Source organism: Sceloporus undulatus, chromosome 1, assembly GCF_019175285.1.
Source record: "Sceloporus undulatus isolate JIND9_A2432 ecotype Alabama chromosome 1, SceUnd_v1.1, whole genome shotgun sequence".
In the NCBI taxonomy this organism is placed as follows: Eukaryota; Metazoa; Chordata; class Lepidosauria; order Squamata; family Phrynosomatidae; genus Sceloporus; species Sceloporus undulatus.
The window spans coordinates 75,602,403-75,620,770 of NC_056522.1; the positions used below are offsets into that span (position 1 = coordinate 75,602,403).

The following is an 18,368-nucleotide window of genomic DNA, read 5'->3' on the forward strand; positions in this document are numbered from 1 at the left end:
TATATATATATATATATATATATATATATATATATATATATATATATATACATATATACACACACACACACACACACATACATAAATCCTGTTTAGCGGAGCTACTCTAGTTGGCTCTAGCAACTGGCCTAATGTTTCCCATGTAATTATTTGATGTTGTTCACATTACTGGTGTTTTTCTGAACACTCTCCTGTATCTCATGAGCAAATCATTGCAACAAGAAGGCTAAGATGGTAAATTGTCCAAGGCCACCCAGTGCATTCCATCAACTGGCCACACAAACCTAACTTTGCATTCTGAAATTTGTTTTTCTTTCCTTTACAGCCAGTATCCCAATCTATGGTCTGTGAGCAACAGCACCATCTCGCCAGTGTCACAAACAAGTGGGGTGCCCAGTGGAATAGGATCCCAATTTCTGCGAGGGTCTGCAACCCATTACCCTGCCCTGTCTCATTCAGTCACTACTACTTCTTCAGGATCTCCATTGTATGACAGCGGCACACCGACAGACATTGCTGACAGCCAGTATGATGCTTCAGTGCATGCTAGACTTGCTTCCACATGGACTCCTGTCACAACTCCTTCTATGTAGACCTTACAAACAAAGACTTGCTTGCTGCTCTAATCTGGCAATCCAGAAGGAAGATTGCGGGCAGGTAGATGGAAAAGTCATGGGGTTAATGGCAAAGTAACTGCACTAACTGCTTTATGGTCCTTTCAGTATTATGATGTATTGATAGTGGCACAGACACCTTATGAAAGGGGTAGGCAACCTATCTGTCCATGCAGACTATACTGGTAATGTTTACTATGCCTATTTCTGTAGCCATGTCCCAGTCTGCTCTTCCTTTCAAAAACAAACCAGAATGGAGCTAGGTACAGCATGGATTTTGTTTTTGATATTTGCCTCAGAGCTGCTTGTTTACATCCACACCCACACACAATCTCACAGTACTACATCTGATCCACACACCCATGTTTGAATCTTACTTAGATACATCTAATGAAGCCAGCTGGAATCCACAAAAGCTTCTGCCACTTAAAATTTGTTAGTCTTAAAGGTTCAACAAGAATTTTTGTTTTTTGTTTTTTCCTTGCAACAGACTAACACAATTACCTCCCTGGGAGTATCTTTTTATAACCTAACAAAGCTATCTGTGTGAACAGCTTTCCATGAAAAGTACTGGGCATGTACCAAAGCTCTTTCTGTATTGTTTGGTCTATATTGGCTGTTTCATCACTTTCATGTTCATCACCTGATGACTGCAGTATCATGTGTGAACTTGCATGAAGTGTTGTATTTCCATTACAAAACTATAAAAGTTCAGTATGTTTATCAGTTATATTTTTTCAGTAAAGATTGCACTAGGTCCATAATGAATGGGTTTGCTCACTCGGAATAAATCCTAGCTTTATGTTGGAAGTTTGTTATGTACAGTACAAAATCATAGTTTGAAGTGGTAGGTACTGTGTATTATACTTTTACCACATTAGTTGATTAATCTAGGAAAGAAAGAAAAAGGCCTGACACAATTAGTGTTGTGGACACTGGCTCAAATGGAAGTGCTTTCCTTGTTTGAGATACAGTATTTCAATACAAGCAGGCTTAAAAAGAGCCCATATCTGGAAGATACTGGCCTAGTACATACCTTCCTGGATGTCTGGAGCAGCGGCGGAGGTTTTTCCTCCGCAGGGAAGCTGTAGCCGCCAAACTGTGCGGCTTCCCTGAGGATGAAAAAGAACCTGCAAAAAGCAGGTTCTTTCAAAGCAACAGGGGCGGCGTAACAAGTGTGCCACTGGCGCACTGGTTACATAAATGCCATGCGGCAACATCCATGTATACTGCGCAGTCCCTTAACCCTAGTATGGTGCCAGCACAGTGCTTTAGCACCATGTGTACCACACCCTTGAAACCAAATAATAGATGTGCCTTGACTCTATTGTTGTCCTCCAAACTGCAGATTTATGCACAACTGTATGCTTGCTTCCTTGTGACTAATTTGAAATGACAATCAAAAAGAGCTCTTTACTGCATAGCAAGTGCAGCTTTCAAAGGTTTACAAGAAAGTTCTTGTTTCTTAGAGTGCCTCTATGTATAAGTGAGTTTTATACTTTTGCAGTGCAATTATTGACATATTTAATCAGAAGCCAATCCCACTGTGCAGAGGGACTTTATCCAAGGTAAATGTGCACAAGACTACAGCCTTAGAACTGATTCAGCACAATTAGGACCTCTGTAGAGATGTGTTTGCCCACATTTATATTTCCACTTTGTATATTCTCAGTGAGAAGCCATTGTAAGCAATTCAGTGAAAAGTGATGGGATTTTACCATTATGCATACAGAAGGGGAAACTGTCACCCATGATTATATAACGCAATCTATATGTAATGTTCCTACCTGAAATGATTTCTGTATAAGAAGCTGTCAGGTGAATGAAACTGTCCTTACATGTTAATTATTAAATATTTTAGTCTGTTCAAACAACTCTTCTGTACTAAAAGACACTGTTCAAAGAATTCTGGTTTTAATAGGCTTGAATTCTGGCCTTAAGTAGAATGTGCACATTTGAAGGGCTTTTCCCCCTAATTTATTTTATTTCAGTATTGATTTTCCATGAACTATATTTATTTGTTAGGATATGCTTTTTGTATATGTATAAAAGCTCGCTCTGTTTACTGTATATCTTAAGACAATCACCATTTATAATTGCTTAGAATGTGTTGGAATAGTGATACCTTTGGGGGCAGCAAAGATAAAACTTATTGCTGTCTTGGCTTCCCATCCTGTAATCTTAATTCACGTGACTTCAGAGATCTGGAGTCAAATTCCACTTTAAGCCTAGATGGTAGAGGACTTAAATTGTGTTGTTTATAAAGCATTATCAAGAAATACAATATAATTATGTCCATTTCTGTACTTGAGATGTCCCCTTCAGTGCTATAAATAAGCTCTCCTGCTTTGCCATGAAAGCTGAATTCTGTAAATTAAGCGTGCACACTATGTTTTAGTATATTTTGTTAGATATTGGTAAAAGTATGTGTAATTGTGTTTCTACTCATTTTAAAAGTATTCAGTTAAACTGTGAAACAAAATAGTAAAGTTTCTTTAATAAACTGAATGCTTAGCTGCCTGTTGGTGAAATATTTTACTAATATCACATTGTCAGAACATTCCCTTAGAGCACATGAACTTTCAGAATGCAATAACCAGATGATGCAGCTTACTCCAGATTCAGGACTACAGCCAAAGGGCCTGATACTTAAATGAATTGTGCACTATTGTATCTTAACTTTCTGTATTTTGTATGGGTAATGATGGGAGGGATTGCTAGACGTGAAATTGATTGGATGATTCCTTTACATCAGATCTCCTTCATCTTAAGAATTTGAGGCAATTGTTCTTGAACCCAAAGATAATCTTTTTGTAGACGGGGAGTAATAGTTACACAGTTCAATTTATTACTGTCTACATGTAGAGTATTTTCTGATTTTGATTAAGTTTTGATTTTGGCACTTGTATGATGGTGGTACACGTAGCTTAGGAAGACAGTGATTACCTCTACATACAATAATTACTAGCATACAGCCAACAGTTTTGTGAGAAATAGGTTGGATGGAAGCAGAAGAAAGATAACACCTTTCTAATCTTCTACATACTATTTCTAGATCAGGTTGAGAATGATGCCCTAGATAGTATAACCAGTGGAAAGAAATGCTGGGACTTGTAGTTTAACAAAACTACAATGTTGTATTCTGTGGGAGACAAGTGTTTCCCTAATTTGTCGATCATATACATATACCATGGCTAACCCTGAAATTTTTTGTTGAGGAAGAGCTTCTGGGCAGCATCTTGCATGCTATTTTCCCCTAGGTAACATCACGACTTGAAAGCCAGCATGATATAATGGTTCATCCACAGAAACCCACTGAGTAACGTTGGCCAAGTTACACTATCTCAGCCTTAGAGAAAGGCAATGACAAACTGTTTCTGAATCAATATTGCCTATAAAGTCACATTAGGATCGAGTTAGAAATGATGTGAATGTCAAGGCACAAAACATCAAAACACCACCATTTGCTTAAACACTTTGACTTTAAGCTGGAAGCACTTCAAGAGTACTGGCATTTCAGAATGAAGCAAATTGTCAAAACCAGATCAAATGCTGTTATTCCCAATTCTTAACCGAGAGCACAAGCAAATGGTGAGAAATAGTGGGTGAGGTCAGAGACTGTCACTAGATATTTAATTAAGCTGTATAAAAGAATGGATGGGAGACATAGCTACAGTGAAGGAAAATATATATTCTTTAATTTTTGTATTATCTAAGGTGGCCTTAGTAAATCATGATGCATCCACAGCTATTGTGAACAGTAGTATCCTAGGACATTCACAGATGACATCCCAGAATGTGATGATATGTGTGAGGGAAACTTTCTCTTATCCTTGGAGTGTCAGGAGATGATCTATGGGTGGAGATGATCTATGGGTGGACAACTGATTATAGTTCATCTACACCACTTGCCTCCCTTTCTCTTCTGTCACTGTCTGGACCTGGTTAATCTACAGCTGAGGCAAGCAGGTTTGCTTGGTCTTGTCAAGGTACATCACTTGGGAACAGGCAGACAGCCAGACTGGTACTGGAGCCAATGGTTTAAGTGCTGGACTAAAATACTGGGAGACCATGGTTCCAAAACTACTCATCCACAGAAACCCCTTGGGTGACCTTGGAAAAGTCCCACTCTCTCAGCCTCAGAGGATGGCAAGGGCAAACTCCCTCTGAACTAATCTTGCTATGATAGATTTTCCTAGAAGCCAGAAATGACTTGAAGGCTCACAACAAGAACAGTCAGACACAGTCTCATACTTTTTTTTTTGGTCAGCATGACTGGGCTCATGAGCAATTTTGATGGGTCTCTTTGTGTGTGTTCTGGTCTCATTGACCACAGATTGCTAAAAATGCCTAATACTCCCAGCAAAACTAGATGTGATTAGATAGCCATTTCTGGTTTTGAAAAATTGCATGGGCCAGACCCACACTTTGCTCACTTTTTACTTTATCCCTCCCTCCCTCCATCTATGATTAACTTGGTACTGTACAGTCAAACAGTCTAAGTAACAAAGGTGATACACTCCTGAAGGCATAAATAGCAAAACAATTCAATTTAACAGTCATATTATTGAACTGAATATTGAGTAGCAGGGGGGAAAAACACCCTGCCTTGGGTAATAAAACAAGAAAGAAAATCTAATGTAATGCTAGTCTGGTTAAACTCGATACCTGGCAAAATAGGATAGCTGAAAGGTCCTGTATTGACACTGGGTGTATCTACATTAGAAACAATACAGTTTGACACCCCTTTAAGTGCTGTAGCCCCAGCCTATGGAATCCTGGGATGTGTAGTTTTACAAGCACTTTAGCCTTCTCTGCTAAAGAGTGTTGGTGCCTAACAAAACTAGAAATATCAGGATTCTGTAGGATGGCACCATGGCATTTAAAGTGATATCAAACTACCTTATTTCTACAGTACAGATGCACCCTTTATAGAACATCTCATGTTGGACAAGACTGATGGAGAAGGGTGACTTAAATCTAGCAGTGTGCCACGTTTTATGAGATTTGATTAGGAGTGATGATGATTAATAGCATCTCCCAGGCCAATGGGCAGAGATTCATGACAGCAGGAGAGGCCCAGGGAAAAGGACAATCTGTGTCAGCATTTACCACAAAAATGTGTGAGAACTGAGCAAGGAAGAGCCGAACCTCATTTTTTCCCTACCAGCTCAGCTTTGGATATCTGAAGGGCAGCTGGATGGGACATGACTGGTACATTGCACCAAATGAAGGCTACTGTTCCAGCCAGGCATTAATTTAACTTGCAGCTTCACATGTTTTGTGCAGTTAAAAAAATGTGCAGCAGGAAATAGCATTTTGAGCAGTTGGCAATATGAGCTGCAACTGAGAACATATTTGCTTTTAAAACAAATAAACGAGAAAAAGATAGAGGAGCATACATTTTTTGGTCTTCACTTTTCACCCTTTGTCCTTGCCCTCCACATCCACACCACTACATGGGTCCATGTGAAAGGTCTCCACCTTTTCACCTCGGCACCTCCTCCATATTAATGCTGAAGGAGTATCAGTATGGTGGGGTTCTTTCTGTCTAAGTACAAGTAGCGTTTCTGAAAATAGGATTAATTGCTTTGAATCCAGTTGTGTTACTGAATATATTGTCAGCTGCATCCAGCACTCCTTTTTATTACAGAAATCAGTTGGATTGACCAACTGCTTGCTGTGTCTTAACTCTATTTGAATATTACATAGGCCCGATACAAACAGGCATGAAGCGCCATGCTCATGCTGATTTTAGGGTTAGGGACCACACGGCAACTGCACGGTTCCTAACCCTAACATGGCATGGCACTGTAACAGTGGCAGTGCCCCATGTACACGGGTGCCACCTTTGTTACGTAAGCACCGCACGGTGTCTGTAACAAAGAACCCAATTTTTCCGGGTTCTTTTTCCTCCAAAGGGAAGCCATGTGGTTTGGTGGCTGTGGCTTCCCTCCGGAGGAAATTAGGCCCCCAGCAGGCCGCCCTTTTCAGGCAGTCTGTCCCTCGCCATATATACTTGGTTCTCACTGCCCCATATCCTTAAAGGGGCAGTGAAAACCAAGAATATAAGTAATATTCAAACAATATGTTGAACATTTTACTTTAAAGTTCTAATCTGTTTGCTTCCTTATTAATTCCCTATCTGAGCCATCTCAATTACTGCCAACATACCTATGACTCTGGGTGAAATACTCATGCCACAAGTTCTTCAAATGATTGGGCATTGTTAGATATGTGTTCACATCCCTCAACATCTCACAGGGACTTCTGGAGAAGTCAGATTAGATCAGATATGAAGGTTTTTCTTTGATTTACTCTTCTGGTGATAAATTTAATCCGATATCCTTGATAATATTTTCATCTGTTGTAAACAGCTTTCAGCCAGTTATATGGCTTTATTATATGCTAATCATTTTTATTGGTCTGTACATAGTTAATTGTTAAACTTTAGATATTAAAGTTCAATTGAAAAAAACCAAATCCTTTCTTTAAAGCATGTAGGACTTGTGTTTACAAATCAAGAAAAAAGATCTGAAGACCATGGTGGATAACTCCATGAAAATATCAATCCACTGTGTGGCAGTTATTTTAAAAGATGAATTAATGGCTGAGTATTATTAAAATATCATATGAACAGCAGGCCTGGACACAGTCCAATGGCTCCTTGTGCATTCTGACCTGATAGTTGTTGGCATGGTCCAGAATTTCAGTATTTTCAAACAGCATTTTATGCCCAGGATGATTTATAACGTGTTCTGCCACTGCTGATTTTTCTGGCTGACCCAGTCTGCAGTGTCTCTCATGTTCCTTGATTTGTGTTTGGACATTGCGTTTGGTGGTCCCTATGTAGACTTGTCAGCAGCTGCACAGGGCACCACCATTGTTATCTCTCCATGTCGTATTAGGGTTAGGGGGCATGTGCATGGTCCGTGCTCCCTAACCCTAATGCCAGTGCCGGTATGCTGCTTGTTGGCAGTTTGTACCATGCCAAAGTTTGGCTATTAGTCCTGAAAAACACCAAAATTAAAACCCAGAAAAATGCAAATGAAAACCACGCAGGATCAGGTTTTTTCCCCAGCAGACAATGGACCACTAATTAAACAGACACAAATCTTCCTTGCATATCCCCCCACTCTGAGGCCTTGCCATTCAACAACAGAATACACAGATTAACATGGAAATTACTCCTTCCAACCTAAAGTCACACAATATATATATATATATATATATATATATATATATATATATATATATATATATATATATATATCCCACTCACTTCTATGCCAGCATTCTCTGATGATGCCAGCCACAGATGCCAGTAAAACGTCAGGAATAAATTCTTCTAGAACATGGCCACACAGCCTGAAAACCCCACAAAAAACTATAAAAATAATAGTCTTTTTTGTAACATTCCTCTTCATTCCTCTTCTCTTCTGTGAGTTACCAGTTTAGCTTGTAAACCTGAGGGTAAAGTCTCCTTCTCATGTCCTTTGCAGATGTGAGCTGCTTTGGGAGAAAAGCAGGGTTAAGTAATTCGTGGGAGCCAACATGGTGTAGTAGCTTGAGTGTTGGACTATGACTCTGGAGATCAACGTTCAATTCTCCACTCAGCCATGGGAATCCAGTAGGTGACCGTGGTGTTCGGACATTGAGAGATGAGCTGTGTCCCTTACGACCACAAGCAGAAGAAGGTCTGTGAAGAGTGAAGATTCTGTCCTAACTGCAAAGGTGGACAAGGCACTGCAAAATGGAGGTAATTCAAGAAAAATGAAAGACCTGAACAAATAAAAGCTAAAAACACTTATAATAAATATAATAATAAAATGTTTATTTATATACCGCCCTATCAAATACCAGGGCGGTGTACAACATCAATACAATACATAATACATAATTAATACAGATTAAAAACACAATTCTGCCAGCGGCCACACTGGCAGGGGGAGGATCAAAGCATAGTCGGGGTAGGTGTTAGGAGAATGCCTGCTCAAATAGTAGGGTCTTCAATCCTTTCCTGAATTGGGCTAAGGAGGCGACAGCACGGAGCTCGACTGGTAGCGAGTTCCAGAGGTTAGGGGCCAAGATGGTAAAGGCCTTCTTTGATGTAGATATTAACCTTGCCTCTGGCACGCTTAAACGCAGCTGTCCAGATGATCTGAGTGTGCGGGGCGGAATATATGGGGAGAGGCGGTCCTCTAGATACCCTGGGCCCAAGCCATTTAGGGCTTTATAGGTAATAACCAACACCTTGTATTGCGCCCGGAAGCGAATAGGCAGCCAATGGAGATCTTTGAGCACCGGTGTTATGTGACTGGCCCTGGACGTGCCAGTGACCAGTCGTGCTGCCATGTTCTGCACTAATTGTAGCTTCCGGGAATGGTACAAGGGTTGCCCCATGTAGAGCGCGTTGCAGAAATCCAAACGAGAGGTTACCAGCGCATGTACAACCGTTTCAAGGTTCCTCCGGTCCAGGTAGGGACGCAGTTGGCGTATCCGCCGAAGCTGATAACAAGCACTCCTGACTGTCGCGTCCACCTGAGATGTAAGATGGAGCGACGAGTCAAGGAGCACCCCCAAACTACGTACAGAGTCCTTCACGGGGAGCGTGACCCCGTTCAGAACAGGTGGAACCACCGCCATCCCTGGGCCAGGGGAACCTATCACTAGTACTTCCGTTTTCTCTGGATTCAGGCTGAGTCTGTTTTCCCTCATCCAATCCATTACCGACTCCAGGCAGACCACGAGAGGAGAGATGCCAACCCCGGACACTGCATCAGTCGGGGACATAGAGAAGACTATTTGGGTGTCATCAGCGTACTGATAACACCGCGCCCCATGTCTCCGGATGATCTCTCCCAGCGGTTTCATGTAAATGTTGAAGAGCATGGGAGACAGAATGGCCCCTTGAGGGACCCCAGATGTTAGGGGCCTCTCATCGGAGCACACGTCTCCCAGCTGCACCATCTGGGACCTCCCAGAGAGGTAGGATCGGAACCACTGGAGCGCAGTGCCCCCGATTCCCACCTCTGCCAGGCGCCCCAGAAGGATACCATGGTCTATGGTATCGAAAGCCGCTGAGATGTCCAAGAGCACTAACAGGGACACGCTTCCCCTGTCAATGCCCAGACGGAGATCATCGACCAAGGCGACCATGGCCGTCTCAACCCCGTAGCCCACCCGAAAGCCGGTTTGAAATGGATCAAGATACTCCGTTTCCTCCAGGATCGATTGAAGCTGGATTGCAACCGCCCTCTCGATCACCTTCCCCAAAAATGGCAATAGCGAAACAGGCCGATAATTATTATGCAACAGGGGGTCGAGGGAAGGCTTTTTCAGCAGAGGTTTTACAATGGCCAATTTTAAGCTGGATGGAAATTGTCCTTCCCCCATAGATGTATTTATAATCCGATGCAGTAAAGAAATTACTGCCGGGCCCCCCTGAGCCGCTAGCCATGAGGGACAGGGATCGAGAGAGCAGGTCGTCTTCCGAACACTTCCAAGAATCCTGTCCACATCCTCAGTACTCACAGACTCAAACTGATCCAGTCTAATCGAGTCCACGGAAGCTCTGGATACCTCTGTTCTAGGTTCTGCTCTAATACTGGGTTCAAGACCTTCGCTTATCCGAGAGATTTTATCCGCGAAGAATATAAAAATAAATTCATGCTTCTTAGTCATGCTCAAAATGAAGAACATTTTGGAATTCCACCTGGATAGAAGATTGAAATGTAGGACATGTCCTGGAAAAGGAGGATGCCTGATCACCCTGCTTGAGTGGAATTTACGTTTTTACATTTTCTAGGCTTTGGGAAGTTTCATTGAAATCCAGAAGTCTCCCTTCCATACATTGCTATATCAGCAGATCAACTGGTTATTTTCATTTATTCAGTTTTATGATTGCTATTAATGGAATGCAACATACTGTAATGGGGTTACAGTGAAGAATGTGAGAGCCAAGGACAGCTGTAACATTAAGAACATAGTTTTTATAAAACAAATTTTGATGTCTTTCCATAACATTTCTGTTGCCAGCTCACCATGGGCAAACATTATGGGCAAACACCATGAGCAACTGTGACCAAGCTTTGGTTCTATAACAGAATGTTGGCATTTAAAAGAGCTAGCCAGGACAGAGATACTTTATTCTAAGCCTCGGGTGCCCAGTTTACTGCAATACTTTGATGATCAGTTCATTGTAACCAACAAAAATAGAATATAAGAAAAAGAAGGCAATTTAAACAGATGCTTTTGAGCACAAGAAACAGCATCTAGACATGGGCAGCTGAACAATCTGACAGTGAGTTCAGTAATCGCTTCTCTATGTATTTTTCCTTATGAGCGCATTCTTCCACCATAGGTGAGGAATGGTAGTCATCTTTTGATTGCCTGCCTCTGAGAACATAAACTGCTAGAGGCCAACAAGTGCCTGACCCTCCTCAATCTTTGGCTGTCAGAAAAGACTTGGAATTAAACATCCTCAGAAAAATGGCCTGTCAGAAAATGAAATGGCCTATTTGTCTGGGTCTAGCCAAAATCTTTTTAAAAGTTGTGAATTCACTTTCATGTAAAGCCAAAAAGAGGTGGTTGTTAACTGGTCATGAAAAACAAACTAGCATGTCCATTAAAGCAATTTCATCTCCCACCCCACCCCTACAAATCATTTTTAACTATTATCTTTTTTCTCTCTACTTGGCCAAATTCTTTCAGTTAGTCTCAAAGGTGCTACAAGATCTCTCTATATGCTGTCTAAGGAGGTATAGGTGACTTGCTACAGTTGATTGCTACGGTGCCCTCTGCTAACTCCAACTGATTTGTTAGCTGGCCCATAAGCCCAGTGCAGTTTAGCGTTTTAGTTAAAGTGCGGATTGTCATGCCACAACGACTTGTTACTGACTAATTATCTTGTTAAATATTAATGATCTTTAATAGGATTTTTTAAAAAACCCTTTAAGATTGCTCAATGGAATCTGATAGTCAATTGAAATCAACAGTTTAGTTAACAAGACAGTGAGAGTGGGTTGTGACTAAGGGGCCATTCACACTACAGAAAAAAACGGGTTTGAAAGCGATTCTTGCACGTGAAGTTCATATTGGATCTGATTCCGTCACAATCCATGTCGAGGCTTGCACAAGGAAATGCCCCTTACACCGAGGTATCCAGATTCGGGCTAAAATCCGTCTTTTCCCAAAAGACTCGGGTTGCTTGAAATTTGAACTTGCCCTCGATCATGATCGGGGCAAATTAGGGAGGGATTAGGGTCAGGGGGCGGGCAGAGGTCAGAGCATTCCCTCCCATCATCAGAAGGGAGTGGGGAGGAGGAGGAGGAGGAGGAAAGAGCCAAAAAAAGGGGAATCTGGATGCAAAGGGTGACAGGAGGAAAGGGGGAAATCAGGGGTGACTTTTGGGCTGCAGAGAGCTGTCAGAGAGAGGTGGGGGTGGAGAAAGTGATGAAGGAGGAGGAGGAGGAGGAGAAAGGGGCCGTGGGAGGAAGGGAGACATGGAGGGAATTCTAAAATGGAGCAGGAGGAGGATGAGGATGAAGGAGCTGGGGGAAAGGGTCAATGGATATCCCCGAGGAAGGAGAGGGTCTGAAGGAAGGAGGAGGAGGAGGAGGAGGATTTCCAGGGGGAATTGAGTTGCGGGGCTACGCTGGGGCATATAGGGAAATCAGGCTGCTTGTTCTACTTTCACTTCCTCTTGCTCCTGGATTATTATTATTTGTGTTATATGAGGATGCTACAGGAATGCCTGCACTGCATTTTCATTTTATTCCCAATTCATTCCATGGGTCTACTTTAGTTGGAACTGACAGGTCACACTCTCTCAGCCTCAGTGGAAGGCAATGGCAAAGCCCCTCTAGCAGGAGAAAAAGGATCAGGTCAGGTCAGGTCAAAGGCAGGGCACAAACGGGGCTCACATCAGGCACCCCCCCCCTTTTCATATTTTTTTAAAATTATTTTTAACCAAATATGCACATGTTTTTTTTTTCTTGAGACAGATAGAGCAGGGCTAGAGGCTTCTGCACTTTCTCTTTCATCTGCTCGCTTCCAGCAAAGGAGAAATGTTGCGAATGCAAATGTTACAAATGTAACAAATTCAAATGTTACATTTTTTGCTCTTGTCAATTAGACAAAATGATACATGCTTTTGCTACTGAATTCAGAGGCAGCCCTGAATTGCTTTTAAAAGCAAAAAAGAAAAAAGAAAAAAAAGGAAAAAAAAGAATGCCTGGCAATTGCATCCTTTTCTGGCATTTCTGAGGTGAGGAATTTATTATTATTATTATTATTATTATTATTATTATTTCATGAGTAAGAGGCATTCTGGAGGGCAAGGAGTGGGGGATGCATTAGCTTGCATGGGATTGAAAATGGGGACGGGCAGATCTGACCCAAATGCCCACACATACACACAACACACAAAAAAGAGGTTTTGGGGCATTTTGTGCATGGCTCTTTAAAAAAAGGAGGGGGGAGGACACTTCCGATGCCCCTGCAAAACATCACCATGACGATCACTTGATTGACAGCAGGCAGCTTTGGCAGCAGGCACAGAATGCATTCGATTTAAAATGCCCCTCTCTTTGTAGTGGGCACTTGCTAATGGAGAGATTCGGGGGAGGGGCACCTGAATCAGCCCAGTTCCTTCCAGATTTTTGATGCCAGTCTGCATGGGGCCTTAGAAGGCCAGGACTCCATCTGAGCAAATAGTAAAACAACTTTATATAAAATTCTTACAAAAACATGAAATAACAGCTATTGAACAACAAAAGACTATGATTTCCAGACAAAGTCACCGATAAGGAGCAAACACTTGTTCTTTTTATCTTATTCTAGTGTTCTGGCTGCTATCTTACGAGACGAGCAGAACATGTCAGGATGTTTTGGAAATAGGCTCAGAATGTTTTGTGCATGTTTAAAATCACTTATGAACTTACAACATTTTCTGTTTGAGTAAACTGTTTTCTCCAACATGGCTCCACTTTATTTAGGCTTTATGATCATTTTCTGACTTTCCCCCTTTAATCTAAAGAACCTCCTGGGCCTATACAAACCAGGGACTGAAAGTTAGTTTGAAGAATACCACTCACTGGTAAGATCAACTAGGGTGAAAAGAAAGCTGAAATGGAGCAGAAGAGTAGCAGCTTTCTCTGTGCCTCTCCACATGCCATTGTAGCACTTCCATACTTTTTCTCAGTATGCCTTTTGTCATGCTGGAAAAATCTATTTGACAAAATACAAGCTTTTATGACTGTCTACCTTGGGAAGAGAACAGAAGTGCAACAACTGCATGTAGAGACAAAGAAAGTTGCTACTCTCTCACTCCATTTTGGCTTTCTTTTCTCATGAGAAGGGCCTGGCACATACTGGCCCTTTGTGGCATCATGGTGATGTGTTAGGGTTGCCTTGGGGCGGCGCGTGCACACGCTCCACAACCCTAGCATGTGATGAGGACATCGCAGCTGCACAGCACCATCCACACAGTGCACACAGCTATGACGTCTCAGCAGCGCAGCATCCAAACAGCTGCGATGCCACTGCATTGTCTCTGGTGGTTTGCGGCAGTGCAATTGCACCGCAAAAAGGAGCCACTTCTGCACACTCCTTTCTTGCTGTGCAGCAGCGTAGCACAATTTGGTTGCTGCGGCGCTGCTGTGGAGCAAGGAGAGGCGCCTCCCTGGCACCTTTTTTTGGTGCTCTGTACCGCACCAAGGCTAAGATAGAAGAGACTCACTTTCATTGTGCTAGTTCCAACTTTATGCAATCTTCAATGAACCATGAGATGTATAATTAGCTCTGTACTTTAGTGCATTAAATGGACTTTAAAGATCTGGATATTCTACAATGCTTTTACTTGTATTTTAAATTTAGGTTATAATATCATACAGTTGCAAATGTTAATTGTTTTAATTCACTGTATTTGTTTTAAAATTTTATTCTGTGAAGCACCTTGAAGGAATTTTGCTTTGAAAGGCAGTATGAAATTATTGTAGATAAATCAACATAACCATGGGGGAGAGGCACAATTACACATGTTAGTATATAATTTTATCTAATTTAAATTTGACAATATCATGGCAAATGAAATATCATGCCAAGAGTGACAAAGAAACTCTCCTCTGGCATCATAGTCCAATGCAAGATAAAAACACACAGGAAAACCTTGTTAAATCATTGCATTCTCTAGCATGAGAAATCAAAATCTAGGATAGAGGAGATGTCCTAGTTTAAAAATAGGGATTTGTCTTTCTGAAACTTCCTGGATTCTCACTTTACCTGTGCTGCAGGACTGTAAATGGATAAAAGTAGCACAGGCCTGAAAATGGAAGGTTATTAAAACTTTAAAAATATATATGCTGGTTTTATAGAAACTTGGTATTCTAAATCCAAAAATGACTTCAGATTTGCTCCATCACATACAATTTTTTCATAACTTGCTTTGATATTTTGATGTTTCCATTTTGTAATATGTTACTGAATGAAATGATCCTACAAACATTATCCTGCCAAGAGTAAGAAAGGGGTTCAAGTCTTCTAATTGATTTTGAAAAACTTTTATTCACTGATATGAAACACAAAAATCTATTCCAAAATGCTAAAAGAAGTTGTGCTGGAATATCAGTACCCACATTTAATCAAAGCTGAGTAACAACTAAACTGATTTTAAAACACTGAATTTGTGAAAGAACTGTGTATGTTATGACATTTTTATTGTGTTTTTTGAATTCAGCACTTCAAAATAAATTAAAAATAACTTCAGTGTTGAAACCCCCTCCCTTTTTTTTTAATCGCAGGCCTGTGTAATTGATGGCTGGAGGTTGAGTCTGGGAAAAGTAATTGACAGTGCTTCATTGCTTAGAAGATGCCATGTAGTTGCAAAAAATTCAAAATAGCTCTTGCTAATAGATCTTCCTCTTTCAAAGCTGAGTGCACACAGGAGGAGGGGGATTCTAATTTGTTACACATATTTTCTGAAGAGTTTTATTTTTTTAGTGACTGGCTAGACAACTAAACAACCTGTTTAAAAGTCACATGTTCCCTACACTTTACAGTTAGGTTGGAATCCTGTACACATTTAACTAGGAGTAAAGCCCACTGAACTGATGGTATTTAGTTTGAGAAAAGGGATGTGTAGTGATCTGAGTGCTGAAGTAGGACTCTGGAAGACCTGGGTTTGAATCCCCACTCAGCCATGGAAACCCACTGGGTAACTTCAGGCAAGTCACGGTCTCTCAGCTTCAGAGGAAGGCAATAGCAAGCCTCCTCCAAATAATCTTGCCAAGAAAACCCTTTGATAATACCATCACAAGTCAGACTTGATTTGAAATCATGTGTGAAAACATGCTTAAAGCCTTTCATTGTCAATTTTGACCTGCATCTTGGTGACATACACAGGCATAACTGGAGAGGTGGCAGAGTGTTACAACTTCATACGTGTTTTTGGGCCATGTGGAAGAAGATATTAAGTACCTCCTTCTGCAAGCATCTTTCAAAATGCGATAACAGCCTTTGGGAAAGAAGCTGCTGAGTGTCTGAACTATTTACTCAGAGGTAAAACCAGAAATAGGAATGAGTGGAATTTTGAAGGAGGAGCAGAAAGAATGGAGAAGGAACCACCTGTAGTGGTGGCTGAGGCAAAGAGAGGATAGCAGTGTAGATGATGGCTGTGGAGGAACAACTGTCAATGAGGAACACTGTTTTTTATTAAAGTGAGAATGGTTCCTTATTTAGACAGTGTCACATGAAACACTGGGGGCAGATCTGTTTCCTTTGTCAGTGATTAGCTGTGGATTGCCTGCTTTTGAGCACCAAGGAAGAGCAGACTTACAGGACTGTAGCCTACTCCTTCTTCCCTCCACACTCAAGCACAGCCAGAAGAAGCCAGGATAAAATCAGTGAGCAGAGAGCACAAACTTCCATCTGTTGTTGCACACCAAAGGAAACAGCCAAACAGATGGAGCAGCCTCCATTACCTTTCATATGTACACTGGTGGATGCTGATGTAAAATCTTGGGCATAGTTTCTTTGTATGAAGACTGGTCAGGAATTCAGGAGATGTCCATTGCTGCTCATCAGCACCTGATGTCTGAGACAATTGCTTCACTAAGTCTAAGTTCACTAAGCTTCACCCAGTTGGTCTGACATCAATACCAGGAAAGATTCTAGAGCAGATAATTAAACAGAGAGTCTGTGAACATTTAATAGGGAATGCCACAATCACAAAAAGTCAACACGTGTTTCTCCAAAAAAGTCATGCCAGATTAATCTGATCTCTATTGTTGATCAAATTATCAGCTTGGTAAATGAAGGGAATGCTGTGGATATAACATATTTTGATTTCAGTATGGCCTTTGACAAGGTCCACCATGATATTCTTCCAAACAAGCTAGTAAACTCTGGGCTAGACAATGCAACTGTTAGATGGATTTGTAATTGGTTGACCAGCCAAACCCAAAGGGTGCTCAGCAATGTCCTCTTCATCTTGGAGAGAAGTGACCAGTGGGGTGCCACAGGGTTCTGTCCTGGCTCTGTACTAGATAAAGGAAACAAAGTGCATTGTGCTGTTGATGGTCCACAAACTTTATTATCTTCAGCCTTGTCACAAATTGGCTTTCTTCAGGAACTATTGTAAAATGAATAAAAATACATTTATTATAGTTGTGGTATTGGGATAACACATAAATCATCAGAGATTTCTGGTAATAGGTATGTATATGATAATATGGATAACAGATGATATTTGATTTTTAAGACATTATGTTTTTAGACATGATTTATGTGTTGTCCCAATACCACAACTATAATAAATGTACAGTGTGCCTGCGTCATATGCGGCTTTCAGGTTAAGCTGAAGCTGTGCGCCAGAAGAGGCAATGGCACACACACCCATGGTGTGCACACCATGTCATGCCATGTTCATGAGCCCCACTGTTTTCAATGGGGCTTCAGCATATGCAGTATTTCCTTTACATGGGAGGGGTGGGGTCCGGAATGGATCCTCTGCATAAGGGAAGGTCCCACTGTACTTTTATTCATTTTACAATAGCCCCTGAGGAAGGCCAATTTGTGACAAGGCCGAAACGCACTGGGGTTTTTAACATAATAAAGTCTGAGGACCATTAACGACATGTTGGACTTCATTTCTTTTATCTCCTCCACTGTGAATATGTGCTTTCTAGTTTTTTGTTCTGTTCCTGTCTGACCCAGTGCTATTGAACATCTTTATCTTGGCTTGAATGAAAGAATAGAGGGCATATTTATCAAATTTCCAGATGGCACCAAATTAGGAGGAATATCTAATGCCCCACAGGCAAGAAACAAAATTCAAAATGACCTTAATAGATTAGAAAGCTGGGCCAAAAATAATGAAATGAATTTCAACAGGAAGAAATGTAATGTACTGTAGTTGGGCAGGGGGGAAAATGAAATGCATAGATATAGGATGGGGGACACCTGGCTTAACAAGACTACATGTGAAATGGATGTAGGAGTCCTAGTAGACCACAAGTTGAACATGAGTCAACAGTGTGACGTGGCAGCTAAAAAGGCCAATGTGATTCTAGGTTGCATCAATAGAGGTATAGTGTCTATATCAAGGGAAGTAATAGTGCCACTCTATTCTGCTTTGGTCAGGCCTCACCTGGAATACTGTGTCCAGTTCTGGGCACCACAATTCAAAAAGGATGGTGACAAGCTGGAGTGTGTCCAGAGGAGGGGTACCAAAATGGTGAAGGGTCTGGAAACCAT

At 41.3% G+C, this 18,368-nt stretch overlaps 1 protein-coding gene across 3 annotated transcripts in view; it reads left to right on the forward strand.

The window, feature by feature from the left end:
* TBXT (T-box transcription factor T) overlaps window positions 1-1,305 on the forward strand; it is a 25,121-nt gene extending 23,816 nt beyond the window's left edge. For all 3 annotated transcript variants that reach the window (XM_042480761.1, XM_042480767.1, XM_042480777.1), the window contains one exon: window positions 326-1,305. In XM_042480761.1, the coding sequence (XP_042336695.1) occupies window positions 326-593 (268 nt within the window). In that variant the 3' untranslated portion in view covers window positions 594-1,305. The remainder of the gene's footprint in view (window positions 1-325) is intronic.
* Window positions 1,306-18,368: the final 17,063 nt, after the last annotated feature.